This window comes from Triturus cristatus, chromosome 12 (assembly GCF_964204655.1).
Source record: "Triturus cristatus chromosome 12, aTriCri1.1, whole genome shotgun sequence".
NCBI lineage: Eukaryota > Metazoa > Chordata > Amphibia > Caudata > Salamandridae > Triturus > Triturus cristatus.
In genome coordinates this window covers 108,031,945-108,055,871 of record NC_140595.1, presented here as the reverse complement: position 1 = coordinate 108,055,871, position 23,927 = coordinate 108,031,945, and the positions used below count along the sequence as shown (strand labels likewise).

Here is a 23,927-nt window from a genome sequence, read left to right as displayed (position 1 = left end):
CGGAGATGTGGATGGTGTAGGCTCAGCAGCATTCATCAGCGCCACGCCTTGTGGCAGCAATACTATAATGATGGTCTGCAGGGCATGGTAGATTCCAGCCAAATTTCGCTGATGTACAGCGGTGGCTGCCATCCTTTCCGCCTCAATCCGCACCATGTCCACCATGAGCCTCCGCATATGTGTCATCTCACAGCTGCTATTGCTGGAGCCCCTCTGAGCGGACAGGTGTTCTTCTCTCCACGTTAGGACTCCAGCGATGTCAGTCAGGGCTTGTTGGAGGCCATGGAGCGGGCCTAGACACCCATGTATGGCGTCCAGTTTTATAGCCATGAGGTCGAACCCCACCCGCACCTGCTCAGCCGTCTCCCTCTGGGCCCTCCAGCACCCGGTGTTGGAAGTTCATGTGTTGTTCCTGTGGGTTTTGGGAGACTGGCGGACCGTGGGTGCCTCCTGCTGGGTGGTTTGGGTGGTGTGTTGGGTCTCCTCGATGCAGCTGGTCAGCCCTGATCCTGAAGGTGAGTCACGGATGAGGTCAATGATGTCTAGGAGGGCTTGGGTGTCGATGCTGGGGTTGTCCTCCTCGTCATCAGTGAAGAGTAACTGGGACTGCTCTGCAGGGGGTGTTGACGGTGACCATGTATGTAGCCGCATGGTACATGTTGACATTTAGACAGCATGGCATTGTACATTGTGACAATCTGTGGATCTGGGCGAAGACCCAGAGTCATTGAGGGTATGCACTGTGCTGTGCTTGATTGTGCATGTTTGCCATCATGGGCATCTCCACCCATCCCCCCAGTACCTGGTGGTCACTCACCCTGTTGCGGTTTTGTCCTGTCGAGTAGTGTCTGGTCCCCGACTCCGGCCACAGTATCCACACTGATGACTGTCGACACCAGCTCCTCCATGTCATACAGCTCGAGCTGTGGCGCTGGGCCCCCACCTCCAGTCTGCATTGCTGCCTTCTGGTTGGCTGCAAGTTTCTCCTTGGTCTTCCGCTTGATGTCATTCCATCGCCTCTTGACCTCGTCCATTGTCCTCTTGTGCTCTCCGACAGCATTCATCTTGTCCACGATGTCCCGCCATATTCCTGTTTTGGTGTCCAATGACAAGTTGGAGGTGACAAACAGTTGTTGATGGTGTTCCATCACCTTCGTGACTATGATCCAGTTCGTCTGCGGACTGAACTTCGTCTTCCTCTTCTTGTCCTTGCCCTTCCCTGTCCCCGAGGTCCCGGGCTGGTCGTCCGTGGTGCTTGTGGGGTTGCGCTCGTCCTCTGTGCCTGCTCCGGCAGCCTCCATGGTGCTTGGGTGTTGGTCCGTTTGTGTTTGGGTGTTTTTTTCTACTTTTATGGAGATTTTTCCCGCCGGCCAGGTGTGTGTTGCAGGCCTGGCGCTGCTTAACGCTGATTTCCTCATCGCACTTTGGCCCAACGCAGGTTTTTTGGTGTTGTGGTTTGTTTTTTAATCTCCATCAAGGTGGTTGTGTCGCGGACAGTTTTAGCGATTTTGGCAGACTATCGCATGGCACCGCCTTGTGAATTCCACGTTGACACGGGGTTATTTTCCCGACATGGGCTGCGATGTGGACAGTTCCGTTAAGCTACTCTTGCGGTAGTTATCACACGTTCTTGTGAATATACACCTTAGTGTTTGTTTTTGACTTATTCAAAGTCTTCCTTTCCTTGTCAACCTTCATCTTGTTCTCTCAACTCACATTCTCTTTGTCTTTCTTTATAGAGACAGAACGTTTCTGTGTTAAATTAATGCTATCTCCCTATCACTGCATTTCCTTTACTCACCTCATTGTGTGCACTTTCCTTCCTCAGTTTAAATGTCCTTTTATTACTGGGTTTTACTTTTTGCACATAACTTCTCTTGAGGTTGTTAGTGCATTTCACCAAGAGGTCCTTAAGTAACAATTATGTAAGATAACCAAATTCAGATGTGTGAGCCAAGCTCTTCAAGCTCGCTACATAGCTTGGCACCTGCTTGGTCTTTCCCTGGACCCTTGCAGAAAAATGTGTGTCTTTGAAATGCAACATTGATTTTGCCACAATAGTGTTTCTGACATTTTAACCAACATCTTGTAAACGTCTGTGGGTTCCCCATCACCATTCCCAATCAGTAGTTTTTCCAAAATCTTGCATATGTTTTTCGCTTCTATACCCAAGTTGTGCAGATTAATCCCCCTGCTGCTTCCCCGCCCTGGTATAGTGATCAGGTATGAGTCAGACTTCTTCTTCTTTCTCAGGATAGAAGAGGTTCTCCTGCCTCTGATAAGAAGAGGGGAGGTTCTAAGCATTCAAAACTTGACTGTTACCCTTGACAGGGTCCTGCGCTATTGGAGTGGATTGTCCCTCAATCCTATGGGGCGTAACGCACTTTTTAAAATGATGTGTCTCCCCCGCTATTAGTACATCCTAGTGAATTTGCCATATACTGTATTCACATCGTGGGTGGTTCCGATCCTTGACCTCTAGACTCACAACCGTTAAATGGGCTTGGAAACGCCAAAGAGTGGCATTCAACTTGGCATGGAAATCTCACTTTTCAGGGGCTTTAGGGTGTGTACTACCTGGTGGCACAGTTGGAGCCCCCGTCAATGAGTGGTCTACAGGCAGCTGGTATACCCTGCATACCATTTGGAATTTCACGCAGTGGGCTTTGAGGGACTCCTTGACCTGCTGTATGGGAGCCGCCTGCCCCTGGAAACGCATTCATGCACTCAAGTGGTGGTTTGCTGGAGAGAGGCGCTGCACCTTATTCGGTTGGACGGCGATTGACAAGATTTGACCCCCTCTGGCAGGGCACTTGGCTTCAGCAGCTATCAAACCTTGAGGGCTGTACCCAATGGGACTGGATAGGAATCACGCATCTAGGAGATGCCCAAAAAGGGATAATTTAATGTCCTTTCAAGACTTAAAAGAGCAGTACTCCTTGTCTAACACACAGTTTTTCTGCTCTCTTCAGTTATGGCATGCCATATGGACACACCTTTCCTCAGATACCCAGCTCCCAGAATATAATTCCCTTGAGTCCAAATGGGTTATGGGACACCTAGGGAATGGAGTAATATTCCAGATGTATTGCTCCCTGATTATCCATGCCACTGAAGGCTTTGATTCCCTTTGGCAAAAGTGGGTGATTTGGGTGGGTGAACTGAATCATGATATTTGGTGGGAAGCATGTTTGGCCCCTAGAGAGCAGGCAATATCTTCATGTCTGCATTTGTTTCAAAGTAATTACCTGCATGCAACCTATCTTTTGCTGCATCGCATACATCGGTGGTTGTTTTCTGCCCAGACTCAATGCGTGTGCTGCCCTATCCCTGCCGCCGACTTTTATCATATGACATGGGACTGCCTGGTATTATGTTTCTTCTGGGATGGGCTGGGGCGGGAGATCTCGACGGTTCTGGGGATCCCGATCCCTTTGAACCCACTATACTGTGCTTCTGGGAATTGTACAGGAATGGGGGGGGGGGGGGGGTGGTCCCAGGCTGTGTAAGGATTTTTGTGGAGGTGGTCTGTCTGGTGGCCAAGAGGGACATTGTCTGCCTTTGGAAGCAACCTACACCACCCTCGCTCCAGCTGTGGCAAAAATGCAGTGATTGGTGTGCACAACAGGAAAAACTGATTTATGACGCACATGGTTGTCCACATAAGCACAATAAAGTGTGTGGCCTTTCATCCTGAAGTGACTGATTTCTGCCTAAACTATATGGAGTATTGTTGTGATTCAGAAATGACAACAATAAAAAAAGCGATTGAGGGTGTTAGGGAACGTTTAAAGACCAGCATACGGATATATTCCCCAAACACAACAGAAATATCCATGGGTCTATAAGCCTGAAAAAAAGGCTTCTCAGGCTACTGGCACAAGAAAAAGACCTAATGGTGTAATCAGTGAAAGTCCTCTTTAAAGAGGACGGAATCCCATCACTCACCATGGTGACATGCTTCATCATTTGGGATCTCCCCTTAGTTGCAACCTAGTGCAACTAAGGGCTACAACCCCCTGTCTGAGAGGGAGGAGCTCAGAGATATTTTTATAATGGATAGCTAGGATTTGCTACAATCCAACAGATGTGAAGAGTAGAGATTTCTGAGAGTGGTGGGCGCAGTGCAAACAATTTGAATATTGATGTGCTCGCTAAAATTGGTTGTCAATAGAGAAACAAACTTTATTCATAGTCTATTGGTCACCAAATTAAAAACAGTGCAAATGCAGTTTTGAAATAATAACTGCATAAGTCCAAAATCAAGGTCTACATGTTTCAGTCATTTTGGATTGAATGTAATCTTGGCCTTCCTCAGGACCTATATAATTATGCTACTGCGTGTGTAGATAGAATGAGGCCCCTCTCTTTCCGTCGGTACCCCAGGCCACGACTGAGCCGTTTACAATGGTGGGCGGTCCCATTTCCTGATACGGTGGCGAGCGGACAAAGTCCGCCCGCCATCGTTATGGGCCCCTAAGTTTCTATCACTCGTGAAAAATGGGGATCACAAATTCCGGATTACCTTCCAACATCATCAATATGTATCAATGAAACCATTCCACACCTTGATGTGTGTTCTTAAGGGAATGCAGTCATTGAGAATGAGCGTAGTCTTAAAATGATGTACATAGAGGCCTGGTGTACTTGGGTCAAAAGTATTGCCCATGGAAGTTCCATTGACTTGCAAGTATAGAGTCTTCTCAAGCTCAAAAAAATCTTTGTGAGAGCGCTGATCTTAAGCACTCTTGTATAAAATGATGGGGAGTATTGTAATTCCAATCCTCATGGTAAACAATTTCATTCCTAGAATTCAATGTTGACTCCTAGAGTAAACTGGTGTACAGGCTTTCGACATTTAGGCGCACCAATCGATTGTTAGGTCAAAAGTTACATCTTTCGTGATAGGAAGTAGAGCATTTGTGTCCCTCAAATATGTGGACGTTTTCAGTACAATAGGTTTCATTAAACAGTCACTGAAGTGTGATAAAGGGTCAAAATAGAACCTATTACCTGAATCTAAAACGCTTAACAGTATAGGTTTCTTGTGTATTTTGGGAAACATATAAAAGTATAGAGTGACAGAAATTTTGTTACATCAGAAATCAGCCTCTCGTTTTAAAATCCATGCTCCTGTTACTGCTTCATCCACCATTTTGTTGATCACCGACAAAATATTTTGGTCGGCCCTAAAGTTCTTGTTGCTGCTCAGGAGCTGTCTGCATTCCGTCATGTAGGCACTTGTGGTCTGTAGTACAACACCTTCCCCCTTTTCAACAGGTTTGTAGAGCCGACCCAAAAAAATTCTTACATATTATAGATCAAGTCTCCCCATACTTTTATATACTTCCAAAAATACACAAAGATATCAACCCTCTACTACGGCACCAGAAATCAGGACCTGTTTGCAGTGCTCCCCCCCCCACACTTTTAAGGTATTTTGACCACTAGATGGTGACTTTCTGACTCTGACTATGCCCTGGGCTCTGCTAACCAGACCCACAGCTGGAGCTCTGTGTAAAACATACATGTTAATTTGGTATAATTACAATTGGCAATGACAGACCCCTGTAAGTCCCTAGTATACAATAAGGCTTGGGTGATTATAAGTTGCTAGTATACTAGGGCAGGGGGGTTTAGAGGCCCAGTAGATTTCCTGCACTGAAGTATGCGCTACTGTGGTGCCTGCTGTCATTTAAAAGCCTGCCCTGCCTTGCAGGCTGATTTTAAACAGAAATTATATGCAAATACGTCTTTGGATTTGAAGGTAATTCCAAAGTGTTAATTGACCCTATTTTTACAAAGGTCTACCCTAGGTGCTTCGGGGTAGGGTGTCTTGTATCTATAACTGTGAATATTGATAGGAGCCATGTTTCAGCTGCTCTGTCCTGGCTGGCCAGGCTGCTTTAATGAGGTGTGAAATTCTCCTGTCAGGGGAACAGAGAAGTGCAAGCTGCAGAGCAGATGGCAGGAAGGGGGGGGGTAGTGTGGCCAAACTTCAAATGGAGAATGAGCCTTAGGACAACGCATGCACCCCCACATCCTGCAAACTCAGCCACACAGGAACCCCAGCAATTTGATTCGGGAGAGCGGCAACTCATATGTTTATTGTATGATTAACCTCTTCTATGCCCATGACGAGATAGTCTCATCATGGAGCACGGTTGCGCTGTGCCCATGACGAGACTATCTCGTCATGGACCCCGCCCGCTAATGAAAGGCCCGGCACAGGAGGGGGAAAGGGCGGGGCACTCAAGGGGTTAATTCAAATCTTTTACAATGTTTTGTTCATCAAAAAGCAGTACATTAAATTCAACAAATCTGACAATAACTAAAATATAGCGGCAACATTAGTTGCGATCCTATGATACTATAAAATCATTGGAATAATAGTAATATTATATTAAGTACTAAAACCCAAATAAAAAATGGTATATTAAAAATACTTTTTTATTAAAACTCCAAGAGATTCAATCATGTTACTACAGCAATATTGTATTACATTGATCGAATGTTTCGAAGCTAGTTTTCCTTATTTTGCTCAGTGCTACCCCAATCCAAGTGCGAGTACAGTTACAAGGCCTTTCTAAAAAAAAAAAAATGTCACATGTGTACATTGACGAGCTTATTGCTACAGATGATAGTGTAAGATGCTCAGTCCAGTCAGTAAAATAAATTGTTCTCTGTACATATACTGTGAGTGTTCCATGTCCTTATATGCAATGCCAGGTACAGGAGCACTATACGCATGACTTTAGGAAGTAAATGGAAGGAAAAAGCCACAGGGATTTCAGTCTTGTATAAAAGTTCTGTGTCCCCTTAGTACAGAGCATAGTAGACAAAGGAGAGCCATCTGCCTTACCAGGCCCAAATTTGCAGACTGAATGTTATTTGTTATTTTCTTATTTATCCTTTTCTAATTCCTTGGCTGCTAGGTCCAAGAACTTCTCTGCCTTGCATGCTTGCTGGACTGATGAACCTCCTAATAGCTGTATTACAGTTGGTCGGCATGATCTTATTTGTAACTGTTATAATGTGGGCCATAATAGATTCCTCGCGAGTGATAAAAGTGCTGGGCAAATGCATAATAGATGGAGTAATGATTCACTATTCTGTCTGCAAAGACGACACTCCATGGTTGGCCAGGTCTGTTTCCATGCCAGCATTAACTCTGTTGATGGAAAGACTCCCGGCCTAATTAGAGTCAGATTGCGCTTTCTGACTCTGGGAAGTGTGCTGACAAGTATGGTTTGGGTTTTTAAACTTAGTATGTTGGCAGGACCACCCACGTTTGCCTTTTACTCGCCAAAGCTCCTTTATCTTTTAAAAGTGATTACTGTTTGGCTACTTTATTAATTGCCCTTTTGAACTCAGAGTATTCTGTTATTGTGTGCTAGGCCTCTTCTAACTGCAGGGCCACAATTGACTGATGTTATGAAGTGTAGACTGAGTTCTTTGCACTGGCTTGTTTTTCTACATCAAGCCAACATTGCAAGGCCAGTGAGTTTGCATCTGCCCTCATTCTCCAATAGTATTTTATTAGGATGCCTTGCCTAACTGGAATCTGGTTGTGTAGCCCAAACTCCGATCTAATATGGGCTTGTGATATATGTCGTGGAATCCTAAGCAATATTTTGAAGATGCTGGATTGTAAGGTGTTCAGACTTGCCGAATCTTTACTTTTGAGTAGTTCCTTCTGATCCACACGAAATGGAAGGCATGAATTTTGCTTCTACGTCCCTCAAAAGATGATTTGTTGAGCAATCTCTTCATTTTTGTTACAAGATTTCAAATGCGAATAACAATTTGTTTGCTTTTCCTTGCTTGGATAATACTTGCGGTTTGCTGTGTGCACATACTAACTTTTGGTCACCTGATATTTGGCCCCTGGAATTTGGGCCATTACCGACGCCAGTGACCAAGGTTAAGAACCTGGGAGTCATTTTTGACTCCAAACTTTAATTCAAAAATCATGTAAACCAGGTTACCTCCTTTTCTTTTTATATGTTAAAACTCCTACGAAAAATCCTTCCTTTCATTCCGGTTGAGCTTCGTAAATTAATGGTCTCAGCGCTTGTCCTTTCTAGGGCCGACTATTGCAATGGGCTCTTTATCAACCTTCGGAAAAAATGCCTAACGAAACTGCAGGTTATGCAGAATGCAGCGGCTAGGCTCTTGCTGAATATCCCAAGACACAGATCTGTGTCAAAGACACTCAAGGACCTACATTGGTTGCCAATAGTCAAACGTATTGAGTTTAAGGCTTTGTGTATTGTCTTTAAGACCACACAGGGTATAGGACCAGGTTTTTTAAAACGGAACTTGATACCCTACACATGATGTTATTGTTCCGAGTATGAAAAAATGTTCTGCCGGGTGGGGGTGGGGGGGGGGGGGGGGGAAGAAGCTTTGTGTTGGGTGCAACTAAATTGTGGAATTCTCTTCCTATAAAATTGAAACAGGAGCCTTCAGAAAAGCGTTAAAGACCTGGTTGTTTATTCATTAAAGCGCCTGTGAACTCTTCAGTCAAATTTGGTTTCAATGAGTGAGCGCCTTGACACCCTAGGGTGAATATTTTGTGCTTTATAAATCACCATTTCATTTCATTTCATTTCATATAGTGTTCTAGATGCACCCCAAGGTATTTGAAAGTTGATACCTGTTCTAAGGTGTTACTCTTTGCCTTCCAGGTAACTCTAGGTTGTCTCTTATGAGCACTCTAAAAACACAGAGCCTTAGTTTTTTTGTAGTTACGGTCCAGTTGCGCATTTTTTGTATAATCTAGCAATTGGGCAATTAGCCACTGTAAACCTAGGCGAGTTTTGCTGAACAAGACTATACAGTCTGCATATTGCAAACTTCTTATTGGTTTGTTGCACAACCTGTGGGGTCTCCCTGTAATTGGCGTAGATGGCTCTCTAGGGTGGCTGTATAGATGTTAAACAGGCATTGTGCCAAGATGGACCCCTGCTTTAAGCCATTGTTAGTGAAGATTCTGTTGGTTATGTTTCAGCTGTCTCCAAGTTTTATTTGGACCCATGTCTTTGAGTAGAGATTTCTAATTGCCTCTAGTAATTTTGGTGGGACCCCCCAACATGCCATATTTATTCATAGGATGGCCCTTGGGACCTTATCAAAGGCTGCTTAGAGGTCGGGAAAGCATGCATAAAGTGTGCCCAATTTTGAGATGGCTTGCTCTGCCAAGAGAATGACAGCTGATAGGTTGGTTAAAGTGCTCATTCCAGCGTGAAAGCCTGTTTAACTTTTAGGGACTAAGTTTATGTTGGTCGCCCAGTCCTCTAATTCAGGCAGCAAATTCGAGTGGAATTTACGTCACTTGATGAACTGCTGGTCTAAGACATTTCGTTATCAGCGTTGTGCCATGGTCAGCCCAGACTGCTTCCATGAGATTAGAGTTGTTATAATCTGCCTGTCTTTGTTCTATGTAGGGGCAATCTGCATTGAATATTTTTTAAACAGATTGGGCCCTTCGAGGCTCTGCACGTCTTATTGGCACACTATACTGTGCTGCATCATTATATACCGTGGTTATGTGGTTTGTCCAATCGGTTTTCGTGATGTCTGAGTTGTTGTGCTGATTGTGCCCGTTTATCAGGCAGTTTATTTTGCCCCAGAAATGTTTAGTGTTTCTCTGCTGGCTTGCGTATAATAGTTTCAACCAGATTGCCTCGTTTTGTTTATATTTTGCCACCCTGATCACTTTTTTGTATGTTTGTTTCATTTCAGCTATTTTGGCAATCGAGTCTTGGGCTGGCTTGGTTGATGACCGCATAAACACATGTTTCTAAGTTCTTTGTTGTGATGTTTTTTCATTATCCTTAAATGTAAAGTAAACCATGCTGCCCTAGTGTTTCCTTTTGATTTGTTAGTGGATGGTTTGATTGAAAATTTTAAAGGTAATGTTTTGACAAATTCCTCCCAAACCAGTATCAAAGTTAGCCTATCATCAGGGTGCGAGAGGGAGATGGTACCGACTTCCATGATAGAATCTTTAGTCTCTTCATTCCATTTGAGATGCCTTAGATTGCATGGCTGTGCAGCTGAGACAAGACCCTGTTCTTTTTGCGCCCTGGCCGGAGTGAGGTCCTGGGTAAATGTTTGGGCAAAATGATTGCTGTCCGATCTTTCTTTCATATTAAAGTTTGAAATGTACTTGTACAGGTCCGGTTCTACCAGAGTAAAATCCATGGTTGAGCAGGTCTTATCAGTTACACTTGTGAAGGCTGCTGGATGATCCAAAGGACTACGTCCATTTAGTGTGAACATGCCAGATCCTCAAGCACAGAGATGCGATCTGTCTGGTAAAAAATGCATCTTGTTTGGTTGCCCTGTTTTACCAGCGTTTGTCCTGGAAATTTGCTGTCTGAGCCCCGTAATAAATTCATGTTGAAGTCGGCTGACAGGTAAGATAGGTAAGATAAGAGTTTATTGTTATTAGTTAATAAAAACCATCACAAAATACATATAAAAGCAATCCATTTTAAAATTATCAGTTATCTTAGTAACATGAATTGATATTGCTACAGCTCAGGAAAATCTTGTTGTCTCATTAAAAAGTCCCCTGACAGAATTATGCTTGCTTGGGGATATGTGGGTTTCAGTGCTTTGAGCATTCCTTTCAGCGACTGAATTTTTTCCACCTTGTGCTTGAGTGCCGAGTGTGTGTATATCTTTAGGATTATTAGTGTGAAGTCAGGTGTGGCTTCTAGTTTCACACACTGCATCTATGTTGGATACAAATCCACCTCTTCGCGGGCCCAGAGTATGTCAGTAGAGATGTAAATCGATAGACCTAGCTTTGCTCTCCCAGAGCTTTATTCTTTTATGGCGTGTTATGGTATTCCTGGTATTCCTTGCAGCCCATGATGAATGCATTTGTAGGCTGCCAAGTTTCCTGTAAAAGAAAGACCTCATGTTCTTGGAGGAATTTTGTGAAGTCATCCTTGTCCACCTTGGTACTTGAGCAATTCCAAGAACAGGACAGGGTTGGAAAAGAAGTGTTTAGGAAAATTAGTCACACCAGTAGGGTGGGTTAGCCTGATACAGCTCCTCTGTAGAGACTTTATCCATGTTGGATTTCGAGACAATTATGATTTCTGGGGCAAGAATATGCCACACTTTGGAGGAAGTGGTCATACACCTGGGTGGCACCCTAAATTCCATTGATCGTGGGTGCTCCCTTCTTGACTCCCAAGAAACTGTGAATAAATACAGCAGCGGCCAGTGCAGGTACAGCTCAACAGCATTTTGTTGCTATTGCTAAACCTTGTAAAGGTTACCCTACAAAAAAAGCTGGCATAGCTAGATGCATTGTTAAATGTATCCAAAAATTCTATCTGAGGGTTCTACCCCCTAGGCCACATGCTACTGGGAAGTGAATATTCCAATAGCTCCTGGTGGCCCTTTCCCCCACCCTGAAGGAGCACGCTCAAAACATCGGCATCATCCTAGACTCATCGCTCACAATAAACCACCAGATCCCCGCCGTATCCTTGACCTGCTTCAACACCCTCCGTAAGCTCTGAAAGACTTTCAGATGGATCCCACCCAAATCCAGAAAAACCGTCACGCATGCACTCATCAGCAGCAGACTGGACTATGGCAACATTCTCTGTGCCGGAAGCAATAAGAAACTCCTTCCCAAATTCCAGACTGTCCAGAACACCGCAGCCAGACTAATCCTCGTCATCCGCCGTTGCAGTCACATCACCCAACAGCAGCGCGATCTCCACTGGCTTACAGTCGAAAGAAGAAGAATCTTCAACCTCCTCACCCACGCATACAAGGCCCTTCACAACACAGGACCCGCATACCTGAACATGCACCCAAAAGATACCTGCGATCAGCCTAGCTCTCTCTGCCCACTGTCCCTCATATCAACAAGACTAGAATGGGAGGAAAGTCCTTCGCCTACCTCACAGCCAAAGCCTAGAACACCCTACCCTTCCACCTCTGGAAATCTCCCACATTGCCCCAGTTCAGGAAGGACCTCTAGACCTAGCTCTTCGGATGACCTCAGCACATTATGGAGCCACCCTCCCCAGTGCCTTGAGACCCCCACAGGTGAGTAGTTGCACTTTACCAATCCATGATTGATTGATTGAATAGCTGATATTTCAAAGCAGTTACATGGTCAATTGTGCACACATTTACCAAACCTTATTGTGTAGCTAGCTCACCTGTCAATAGACTAGGGTTGACCAAATAGTACTAAGAACTCGGTATCAGACATATATAATATCCACTGAGAAACCACTGCTTTAGGGAGTACTGCTTTACAGCATGTGCCTAGAATGTATATCTATGGCCACACATGCTGCGAACAGAGTATGTTACTTACCCTGTAAGCATCTGTTTGTAACTGTTAGTGCTGTGGATTCACATGCACCCACCCTCCTGCCCAGAGTCAGTGTCTAACAAATTTTTAACTATTAGCCACTCTATACTTGCATTCACTACTCTACAGAAAGCAATGTAAGGGAGTAATCACAGGAGACCCTGTGACTCGAAGAAACGTTTTGAGCAAAAACAACTTGCAAAGTCTGAGCCCAACATTAGATGGCAGGAGTATGTAGAACATGTGAATTCTACAGCACTACAAACTACAAAGAGATGATTAAAGGTTGAGTAACATTTTCCTTAATCCCCCCCCTTACAAAAATGCACCGGAATTCACTTGTAGCAGCAGGGTTGCTCCACTTTAACTCGTATCAAAACAATGGTATATTTTGTTTCCATTATCATAGTTCTTCTTCTACCCTTTCTATTTTTTTCATCAAGGGCACATACTCACAGGTTTACTACATTTGTGAGGTGCTGGCTTCCCTTCTTGCAGTAATTTACATTTTATTGTAGTCAAAATGGCCTCTGAAGTGAAGCATACATGATCACATGTGAATTCAGCACAAGCAAAATGCGAGGTTATCTTAAGGTCCACCTTGACCACAGGAACTTTGCAGTTGCTTCATGGACTTCCCACTATCTGCTTTTCCCCACCTTTGTGAGCTCCATCATGTAAAAAGGCACAGAGAAGATTTCATTAGCAGCTGGTGAGGCAAAATCACAAAGGTGCAGCCAACCCTACAACCTCACAGCAACTACCTTGAAGTCAAGTACTCCAATTCTGCCCCATATACTGTGGCATACTAACACGCCTTTAACAAAGAAGTGAATGAGAGAGCACAACAGCCATCATCCCAAAGGTGTAGGGGTGTTCACATCTACTCAGAGAACTGACAGTCGCTTGACTTCCATCTCAGGTGTTATGGGCTTTGTTTATCGAATACCATCCGGATGTTTTACCAGGACCTTGCCGTGAAGAAGTCAGTGGCTGGCAGTTCCTCGGCCAACATCTGGTCTTAAATGTGGCAGCTTTGGCTCTGTGAATATTCCCTTCCCGCTGCTCCTGACCACATCAAAAGGAAATTTTACAACAATAAAGGGAGAAACTGTTCACGTTTAGCTCTGATTTCCTACCACTTGCATCTAAGTTGGTTCTCCGCTTGCCTCGTGATGCACCAGACCCAGCTGCAGTTATCTTAGTACCGGGAGAGGATCCAGATGCTAAAAGAGGACTGAGAGTCACTCTTGTTTCCGCGCTGAGTTGTGACCTGAAAAGGTGGTTGTCCAAGGATCTTTTTTTCTCCTCAACCACATTTATCCATACCATTTAAGTTTTCCACGTCAGTGGCAACCTTTACTTCCACGCAGAGAGGGACCTTCATATTACCATTCTGAAATCAAACCCACCTTTTAGTGTGTTTCTTCAAAAATCACAGAGCTAAAAAGTGCTAGCCTGTACTGAAAACCCCATTGTAATTTCACATCAATAAGCACATGATACTTGCACCCAATCCTTATTGATGGTTGTTCTGGAATCATGGAGGTAAATTCAGGAAAGACATGTGTGCACCTGAGAAAGGGGTACTTTGCCACGTTTTGTTTTGCTGTTCTGGTCTGAAAGCTGTCCTGAATTACGTTTCTTTACCTCCAGGTGCAGTTTGCATTGAGATCTTTTCCATTTGATTAATTGTAACAGCCATCATACACTGTTGGAAGCTTTAGTACAGTGAGATATGGCTTTTCCCACCAGTGCTTGTCGAACTGATCAATATTTTTGGGGGCATGGCAAGGCAACATGGTTGATTAGACGCTCCTCTATGCGCTCCTGCTGGAGTCTAAGTAATCCTGCCATATTCCTGTGTGATCCTTCTGTATATCTTTCTGGGTGGACAACCTGCTACATTGCCAACGCTACACATCAGCCACAGGTTTTCTGGCGTGTGCCTGAGCCGCCTTCTGGAGTGGAGTCGGGCAAAGTCCAGGAAGCTTGTGCCAGCACCATATTGCTCTTGGGATTAAGATGGTCTTGGCGTGCAAAACTGAGGTGAGACATATGGCCCCCAATCTGGAGACTGCAATTCTGTCCCGGATTGGATGTGGGGGAGAGACTGGAGTGACCCTGATGCCCAGCTGTGGGGCTGGAACTCAAGGCAGCTGCTTTTGGTGCTGTGACTCTCCTGGGCTGGTCACCCAAGCTGTGATGCCCTTAGAGGTGGGGAAGACTGCGGGTGGTGCTGCACATGAAACAGAGGGAGAGGAGGACTTGTCTACTTTTGCAGCACCTAAAAACCAGCAGCCACTTGTGCTAGGTCATAAGGTGAGCCAGGTAAGGGCCCTTAAGTCTCCCAAGGCTGCCACTCCACAACTCGTGGGTAGTGCAAAGTGATATGCCATGGTGTGGCTGGAGTGATGCCCACTGTGCGCTTGGGCTCCTACTGTGGACCCAAAAGAAGGGACATTGATTGCAAGTGGGAGGTCCACTGCATAAAGATGGGTAGACCTTCTATGCATCTCTTTAGCCCTGACATATGAGCCTCTGTGCTAACAGAGTTCCCGGGGTCCCACCGGATGCACAGGTGCACTTGCAGCAAGCTCCTGTAATATTGGCTGTACTAGCATTTGACCTGATGATGCTGTAGCAAGATAACGTGACCCTGTTTCCCCAATGGAGGAATGTCGGGCCTGCCCTGACTACAAGTTGAGAGGGACTGATAGCATTGCGAGGCCCCTGTCCTAGAGGAAAATATTGCTGGCTGGTACTTCAATTGCATACACAGGTTGTTTTGCGCGGCCCTGGGTTTGGACTGACCAGCCCTCACTGGGTTAACTGCAGTATTCCCTCTCTGAATTCCTTGTACCAGAAACCATGGGACTGCTCTGTGAAACTCTGTGTTGTGCTGGGGATGGGTCGCCCTCTCCTGGTGCTTGGGAAATACTGTAATGCCTCGGAGACCCCGGCTCTGTGTGGTGATACTGTGAGGCCGGCGGGTGGTGGGTTCCTGTGCGGTGTCTGTTGGAAGGGACTGCTCAGATACTTTAGTGGCACATCTGCGCTCCAAATTTCAGGTGGTGGTGCGGCCAGTTTTTACAATGTTGAGAGATAAAGGAACCAAATTACCCTAAATGAATAAAATATGCAAATACACACAGCCAGTGCTCCGTAGGGCCAAACACAAGCAGGATCCCAGACTGGTGGCATGGAACAACAGCATGGGACTACAGAGGCAGCACTGTCTCTGTCGGATTTATTGTCGCCAATTCAAAATTCTTGTGACAGCATGGTTCATAAGATTTACTCTGTCGCTATAGTTGTAAACCTGTTGTGAACTGACCTGAGCGTGTGGCCACTACGGAGCAGAATGTAAACACCTTGCCACAGGAGGTCCACATCCTCCGAGATTCTGTCCTCTATCTGCAGAAACAAACAGTCCGCTTGGAAGATTCTGTAGGGAGATCCCACAGGAACCATTTACGATTTGTGGTGTTCCAAGAGAGGGCAGAGGGTCAATTCACCAAACGTTTTCTGGAGAACTGGATCACTACAGTCCTGCTTCCTAAGAGACTCGCTAAATTTTTTGCAACTGAAAGACTGCACATGGCCCTTGCCCCACCACAGAGACCTGGAGCCCCACCCAGAGTGATTATTACCATCCTGTTTAATGTTCGTGACAGTCGCTATCCTGCAGACAACGCGTTGCGTGGTCCCTTTAATATTTGAGTGCCCCTCTATCTCTACCTATACTGATTACACATAAAGGGTAAAGGACAAGCAAGAACTTTCCAATCAGTCAAGAGACGACCAATAGTAGGGGAAGGCCCTGTTCTTCTTCACCGCAGGAGATGCTAGTGACTGACTAAACTGGATGACACGCTGATCTGCCCAGGATCTGTTCCAATCGGGCTAGTCCCGACCAGAAACACAAAGTCGGTCTGCGCACAGCAGGTAACAACGCGGGTGCTGGAAGAGCCTGGAGGACGGAAAATTGTCAGATAGGATTCTGGTCTACCCCGATGTCATGCTGCGGGCCACTGAGGTGGTTCCTGACTTGGAGTGGACCTCCCAAGAACAGCAAGTGGACTAGGGCCTGGTTGGAGACAGATCAGGCCATAGCTGAGATCTAGCTGGCACTTGACCTACTGTAATCATGTGGTGTTCATTTGTCTGAGCCTTTGGCCAACATCAGCTGCCTGCTCCCATTTGGGGACCTCTTGTGAAGCACATGCTTGTGGGAAGAGGAGGGATGGGAGTGTTATTTCATATTATTTCACCTGTTTTTGTGAATTCTGAAGTTGTGGTGTGGGGCAGCGATTGCTGACTCCACACTTGTCTATGCCTGGACAGGGTGGGATAGCTACACTGCCCAAGCAGAGGGGGGAGTTAGAGCATTGTCTTGAGTCTCATGTTGGGGTACTGTTGGGGAAGTTAGCTCTGCTTTTGTGCAAATGGGCCCTGCAAGGTGGGCTTTTTCGGTTTAATTACCAGTGGTGTAACTGTCAAAATGTATGGAAGGAGAAGTGATGTGTACATGAAGTATATAAATATATAAATAATGACTTCTCCCATGACGAAACTGATTGCCTAGAATGTTAGGGGGATATCCCTCTTTGAGAAACACAGAAATGTGTTTGCCTATCTTAAATGCTACAAGGTGGCAATAGCATTCCTTCAGGAATTGCATGTGTGGGGGGATTGTATTCCTTGCATGCGAAGGCGCTGGAGAGTGCAAATATGCACTACCGCATACTCCTGTTATGCACGGGGTGCTCATTTGGGTGGCCCTAGGGTTCCACTTCTGTTGCGAGAATGATGTTGTTCACCCTGAGGGATGTTATGTCACTCTACATGGTTCCCTTGGTGGCTGAGAGACTTTTATTATTAATGTATAGGCCCCCCAATGTTGATTGTCCAGAGCGTTTACCCGGTGTCCTAACAGCAGTGTCTCTCTACTGAGCTGTAGACTTTAATTGTGCCTTAAGTGAGACACTGGATTGGGAGCCTCCCAGGGTCCATGCTAAGCCTGCCTCACCACAGCGCTTCGAGATATGATGCACGGCGTGCCATTGTGCGATATCAACTGGTAGAGGCACCCATCGCAACAACTGTATTCTTGTTATATATGGGTACAAATAGTCAACTGGACTATTGTTTCGTAGCTGCGGAACTGACACCTAGGATTACAGATGTGACATATCTGGCCCGTTACCTGTCAGACCATTCTCCTGATTTGGTGTGTTGTGTAGGTGAGCCTGGTCATCCGGCAATCCATTTGTGGCTCCTCCATGCGGAGGCATTATCGGACCCCCACGTTTGCGGCTACGGTCAAAGAAACGTTGCTACATTACTTCCCTGACAACTTTGCTCGGTGAGTTGCAGAGCCTACAGGCAGCGACTGCATATGTAGGGGGATAAAACAGGAGCAATGCTGGCCCAGTTTGTCCGCGGGTTTGTCCACGGGGGAGTCTCCTGAGTCCCCCATCCTGATGTTGTGCACTGACATAGGAGCTCTCACCTCACAGAGGACGATCCATGGGGTATTTTTTACCCATCTCAGTAATGCATATTCTGAACGGTTGTGTCCCTCCTTGGAGCCTTTGTGTAGATTTTTGGCATATGTCCCACTCCCAAGTCTTGATCCAGGAGATAGTAGGCCCTGGATGGTCAACTTTCTAAAGAAGAGATCCTAACCGCAGTTAGATGCCTTAAACCTGCAAAAGCAATGAGCTGCCAGGGGAGTTTTATCATAAATATCTGGATATTGTGGTTGACCACCTACTGGAGGTCTAGGAAGAGGCTTTATGGTCTGGTGTCTTGCCGGCCTACATGCGAGAGGCACTAGTTGTCATGATAATAAAGCTGGGTAGTGATCCAATGGGTACCTCTGTGTATAAGCCGATATCTCTCCTAACGAAAATTCTCAGCATTGTGCTGGCTACGCATCTTCTCCCTCAGTTGTCTACCCCGGTACTACCAGATCAATCTGGCTTTATTCAGAAGTGCAACACTCTCCACAATCCGAGAGGCTTGGCTCATGTATATCATGCTCCGTGGCTCCTGACTGATAGTTATGTCTTGACACTCCTTGGCACGGAACAGGCATTTGATTCCCTGAATTGGACATTCCTGTGGTAGGTGCTCCAGACGATGGGTTTGGGCTCTGGGTTCTACTGTTGGATTCCCCTCCTCTACTTTGATCCATGAGCCAGGGTGCGCTCAGGTGGAGTGGTCTCTGAGCCCTTCTGGGTGAGCAGAGGTACTAGACAAGGATGCCCTCTTTTGCCGCTCCTGTTTGCCATCGCCATGGAGCCCTTGGAAGAGACTCTGCAGCGAGCGATGGGGAATATGGTGACCGATGGAGAATATCACTGGGAGAGACCAACCAAGTGGTCTTCCTCTGCACCGATGATGCCCTGTTGTATCTGCGGCAACCAGCCCACTCAGCACCTATTCTGTTCAACATCAAGCAGCCCTTTGGGGAGCTCTCTGGTCTATGTGTCAACCAGGATAAATCAAAATTATTTGCACTGGGGAGACTGGTATGGCTCTCGGTGGATGAGCTTCCTTGGGGTGAGATTTCCCTGGGTGACGATGCAAGCCCGATACCGCGAAGTCTGTCTGACTCATACAACCCCTACGTGCCTCAAGCTTAATGTTGGAAGAGTGATAGAGGCGTTGCACTCCTTGATTAGGTTTTGGAAGGAGCTGCCCCTGTTCCTGATCGGCAGGATTGCAATTGTGAAAATGATCATACTGTCACAATGCATCTATGCCCTACAGAGTACTCCATAAGCAATCCCTAGGCAATATTTTCACACCCTAGATAGTTTGATAGTGGGCCTAATCCGGGGAACCAAGTGCCAAATAATTGCTCTAGCCACCCTAAAAGGAATGTGAAGTGAGTGGGGACTGGAGATCCTGCATCTAGAACTTTATTATATGGCAGCCCAACTGCAGCGTGCAATTCATTGGCTGGACATGGACGACAAATGGAAGAAACGGCTTCTGCAGGAAGCACATGAAGGGATACCCTTGCTGATCCTCTTTAGGTCTGGCATGGGGGCTGCCTTCACCTTTCCTTATCTGACAGGTAGGAGGGAGTGGTCCGTAGCATTTTCCAGTGGGCCCCATACACTCTGGATGTGCCTCTGTCGACAGTGAAACCCTTCTTGCAAATTGCTAACTCTATGTTGGTGCAGAAATAAAAGGATGGAGGTTGCAAAACTATGGTAGATCTACATTCTGGACAGTGCTTGATTATGAGGGAGGAGGTAATTGAAACCTTTTCCCTGGGTATGTGTCAATGCCTCCACTATATGAAAATGTCAAGCACGGCCCAGGAGGTGGGGCCGTCCATTCCTGATGAACCAACCCGGTCCAATATCTTGATTACACTGCTTTAAACGGCTCAGGGCCATAGGCTGATTTCCCAAGAATACAGACTCCATGTGACAATCTGTGGTGCTTCCTGTCCAGGCCAAGTGGGAGGCTATCATGGGGTAGCCCTCATCAGCTAAAAATTGGGTGATGGTCCATGAGGGGGTACGGACAGTCACCTCCAATGCACACTTTAAACTCTTGTAATATAATATTTTACATCTGACTTATCTTACTCCACAATTATTGCATGGCATCTACAATATTTGACCAGCTGGCTGCGCATGAAGTGGGGCTCAGATGGCAGATTTTCTGCATATGGTGTAGCCATGCTCACCCTTGTCCTCCTACGTGGAAGACATATTGTACAACATGGATACAGCTTCCGGTGGGACGTGTCAATGGAGATCCACCAAGTGTTGTTGCAACTGATTCCCTCTCCTGCCCAAAATAAATTAAGCAGGATGTTTGCCCTCCTTGGGTTGGTGCGGGCAAAATGACTCAGTCTGACACACCCCAAATACGTGGCATGGATGAAAGATATTTGTCAACGGGTGATCGCGGAGGAGGTGTAGATGAGAAATGTTTGTAAAGATGATAAACTTGAAGATGTTATATGAGACTGGATGTCTATCTTGGCTGCCCTGAGGGAGCATGGGGGAGTGACTGCCTCTGGGGACGGGTGACACATGACATTGCTTACACCCCAGGAATTTTGAAAGGGAGGAGAGGTAACACTGGAAACTAGTTGGATGCTCCACAAACATGTATGGGCTATCCACCTTGATTCCTTATTATGTTATCAGTAGAGGCATCACACAAAAGCAGACAGGGGGTAGTTGGGATGAGTTTCATGTGTTATGTATTGGCTTTAGGGGATTACAGGACACATGAATTGCCCTTCTTTGTAGTATCATTGCCTTGTATGAATGACAGTCTTTGATGTTTCTTCTGCACTACGGATTGTATTATATGGATATTTTCTACAAAGGCATTGTTCTGTCCTTTTGCCTCCCCCGAATGGGTCTGACTTATGCCACATTATATGTATTTATGGTCCAGGTGTTTTTACACATGTTTAAAGAAACTGAGTAAGGCAACAGGACATGATACTTAAAGTAAGATCCTATGTGATGCCTTGTCCATATGCTCTCCATATAAACCAATCTATTTTTTTTTAATAAAAAGGGCATTAATATTTTGTAAATGAGCCATGAATTTCAGAAGATTTTATTGTTTCCCAAGTAGCCCAATTATGTCTTCTCAATCTTGCTTGTAGGATACCCTATCCCAGCTGAATGTCAAAGATCATTTAGAGTTTGATGGGCAAAGTCCATCAGTATGGCGGAGCACTTTACTCTGACCATACTGAGGGTTCACTGCCTGCCAAATTTAGAGTTGTCCTCTAGCCCTGTGCACAGTTCCACACATTAGCAGGAACCACTGTCATAGCAGTTCCTGTATTAAAGGTTTGACTGACAATACCGTCCAAATTATTGTACCATCTGTCCAACTTTTAAAATATTTCTGGGTTTTTTTCAAAAAGAAAATCCCACGGTAAAGTTTTGTTTTTGAAAAAACTAAAACTAATGCCCCAACACTAAGGGAATTTTTTCCCATTGTACGGGTGCTAATTAAATGTTTGTTGCTGTCCCTTGGGGCGAGCAGTCAGAGAAGTATGTCAGCAATGGAGATGAAGAAGTCTCTGTCGTTGACATGCTTAAGGTCCACTCGTTGGTATATCAGGTGGCGGACCTTCAGTTTGGTGTAGAGGGTACTTCAGTGCCTTTGTGACAGAGTAACTTCTCAGCCAAACTCTAAATCAGCCCCTTACTGTTAAGCTATACTGGTAAGTAACATGAACTTGAGCAGCTAATGCTCAAAGTTCATAAGTCCTTTCCAGTCTTAGTGCAGCTTGTGAAAATACATATTTGGTTCACTTTAGCTAATTTTTTTAATGTATTCCTGAAATTCCAGTTGAAATAAACCTAAAGATGTCTTGCCACCAGCTTTAATGTTTTAGTATCCAAAATGGAGTGTAACAACTAACTTCTAGCCAAGTGAGAGGGTGATTGCAAGGATCACCATCTGGATCTGTGAGCTGTATGCCCTACACACCTTAAATAAAATCTTAAGTGGCTTAATGTTTTTTTAAAACGTTTTAGGAGGAGTCCATCAGGATCAAAATGTAAGCAAATTTGAAGTCTCGTCCACCTTAAGAATACTCAGCAAGGAACATGTGCTAGCTTAGTCTTATCCATTCTTGCTGAGAACAGTCTACATACATAGAATATCTATTCAAGCTTACCTTGTAGACCCCCAGGACTATTATACATGTTTTTCACAGGATGGCTTTGTGGATCATTGGTTAGAGTCTTGTACTCAGTTTTCTGAAGGGGAATGGAGTGTGAAATAGCTCCTAAAGTTATGACGGCCATAAAATATTACAGAGAGCCGACACTTTTACATCTTAGTGAAATGTAAAGAGCAGTCATGGGCTGGCCGAAAGGGTAAAAAACTAGGCTGGTATTTTAGATCGTTTGAAGGCTAAAGAGTAGTGATGTAGCTTGGTGAGAACATCTTACTGACTCTTATTTCACTATTGTAGTCTGCTCTTGGTGTGCATTACGTTCATTTTGACATGGTTATGTCTAGGCCTGAGAATTTTCACACAGCCCTGTATCAAGGCACAGAACACAGTTGAGCTATACAATTCCCACATTGCACTGTATTCACACGTTTTTCAGAATGAAGTTAATGTGTATGTTTGTAGCTGCCTGCCTAGAAAACCAAAGCATGCATGGTGTTAAATGTGTGTTGAATGTAATCTCTGATTCTTTCTTGGTTGTTTCTCTGTTATGGTCCTGAGAAGTCCTTGATGGAACTTGTTTGTTTCCTGACTTCAGTGCTTCTGCCAAACCTAATGCTTTTAAGTGCTGGAAAACACCCAAGATGTCCTGCTTTGTCCTGCAGGTGGCAGCTCAGAGGAGGACAAACTGGTCCAATGTAGGGACCGATGTCATGAGATTTTGATGTTCGTGAAAGATAGAGTGAAGAGAGTCAAGAATCGGCGCCACATTAAGATGTATCAGGCGCAGCTTGACACCACTGACCTAAAAAAGAAAAAAAATTACCCCGTGACCGCACAGTTTCAGGTAAACATTTTTTGTCTTCTTTGGGCACTTGACGGATTTTGTAGCTTATTTTTCAATATCAGTGCATAAAATTGATTAATGTCCATTTTTTCTACAATAGAACCTCAATTTAACCGCGAGGCGATTGATCCATGAGGGACCCCTAAAATGGAAGATAACAAAGGACAAAACTGTTGGTATGCACACTTCCCAACTAGCAGACCACTGTAATTTACCATCTGCCTTAGGCCCCATTTCCAAAGAAAAAGTTATTTTTGTTTGAATATAACTTGGGTGCTGTTTGACGAATATTCATGAAACGTTTAAAAAAACATGTTTTTCCACCTCAGCTCCTTTCTGGAAAATTATAGGGTGACCCATCAAGTCAGGCCGAGAAAAGGGCGGGAGCTCCCAAAATAAGTTTTCCCCATTCATTTTTCCATAGGAAAATTAGAAACAGCTGCAGTCAAAACGACTATACGTAATGGCCCGAAATTTGGCAGAAACCTAATTCGTGGTCCAGAAGGTGTGCTTTTTGTGAGTTGGTGTAAATCTGTTCCGTAGTTTGAAAAATTAAGGTTAAAAAACATTGTATATTTCATTCTGCTCAGGATCTGCACACATAACAGATCTTTAGATAGGATCTGATTGGCTGCCACCACATCTACAAAGATGGGGTGACCGTCAATTTAGGATTCAGGGACTCAGTCCTACATCCTACAAAAAAAGTGGGAAAAAAGTGCGGGGCAAAACAGCATCACTGCAACACCTGAATGACAGGAATAATAACAACACTGCGGATGGCTGGACCTATAGTTGCTTTAGGTCATGAGTTATAGTTGCTGGAGAATTTCATTGGCTTTGTTTTTTAAAACAGTATGTGCAAACTAGGGCTGGATGGAGTTTGCAGAGTTTCACTCTGCAGAATTCTGCAAAGTTGCAGAGAAACTCCGCTAAATTCCGCAGAGTTCTGGGATGGATGAACTGCTCAGCCAACCCTTGTCTGCCACACCACATCAAAATGTACAGACTGGTGCCCCCTGCAAAAATCACATTTT

At 45.1% G+C, this 23,927-nt stretch overlaps 1 protein-coding gene across 1 annotated transcript in view; it reads left to right on the top strand.

Moving 5' to 3' along the window:
- LOC146772769 (rho guanine nucleotide exchange factor 11-like) overlaps positions 1-23,927 on the top strand; it is a 253,935-nt gene that overhangs the window by 103,900 nt on the left and 126,108 nt on the right. Inside the window, 2 exon segments of the mRNA XM_085637031.1 lie at positions 22,709-22,890; positions 22,991-23,066. Of these exon segments, the coding sequence (XP_085493157.1) occupies positions 22,709-22,890; positions 22,991-23,066 (258 nt within the window).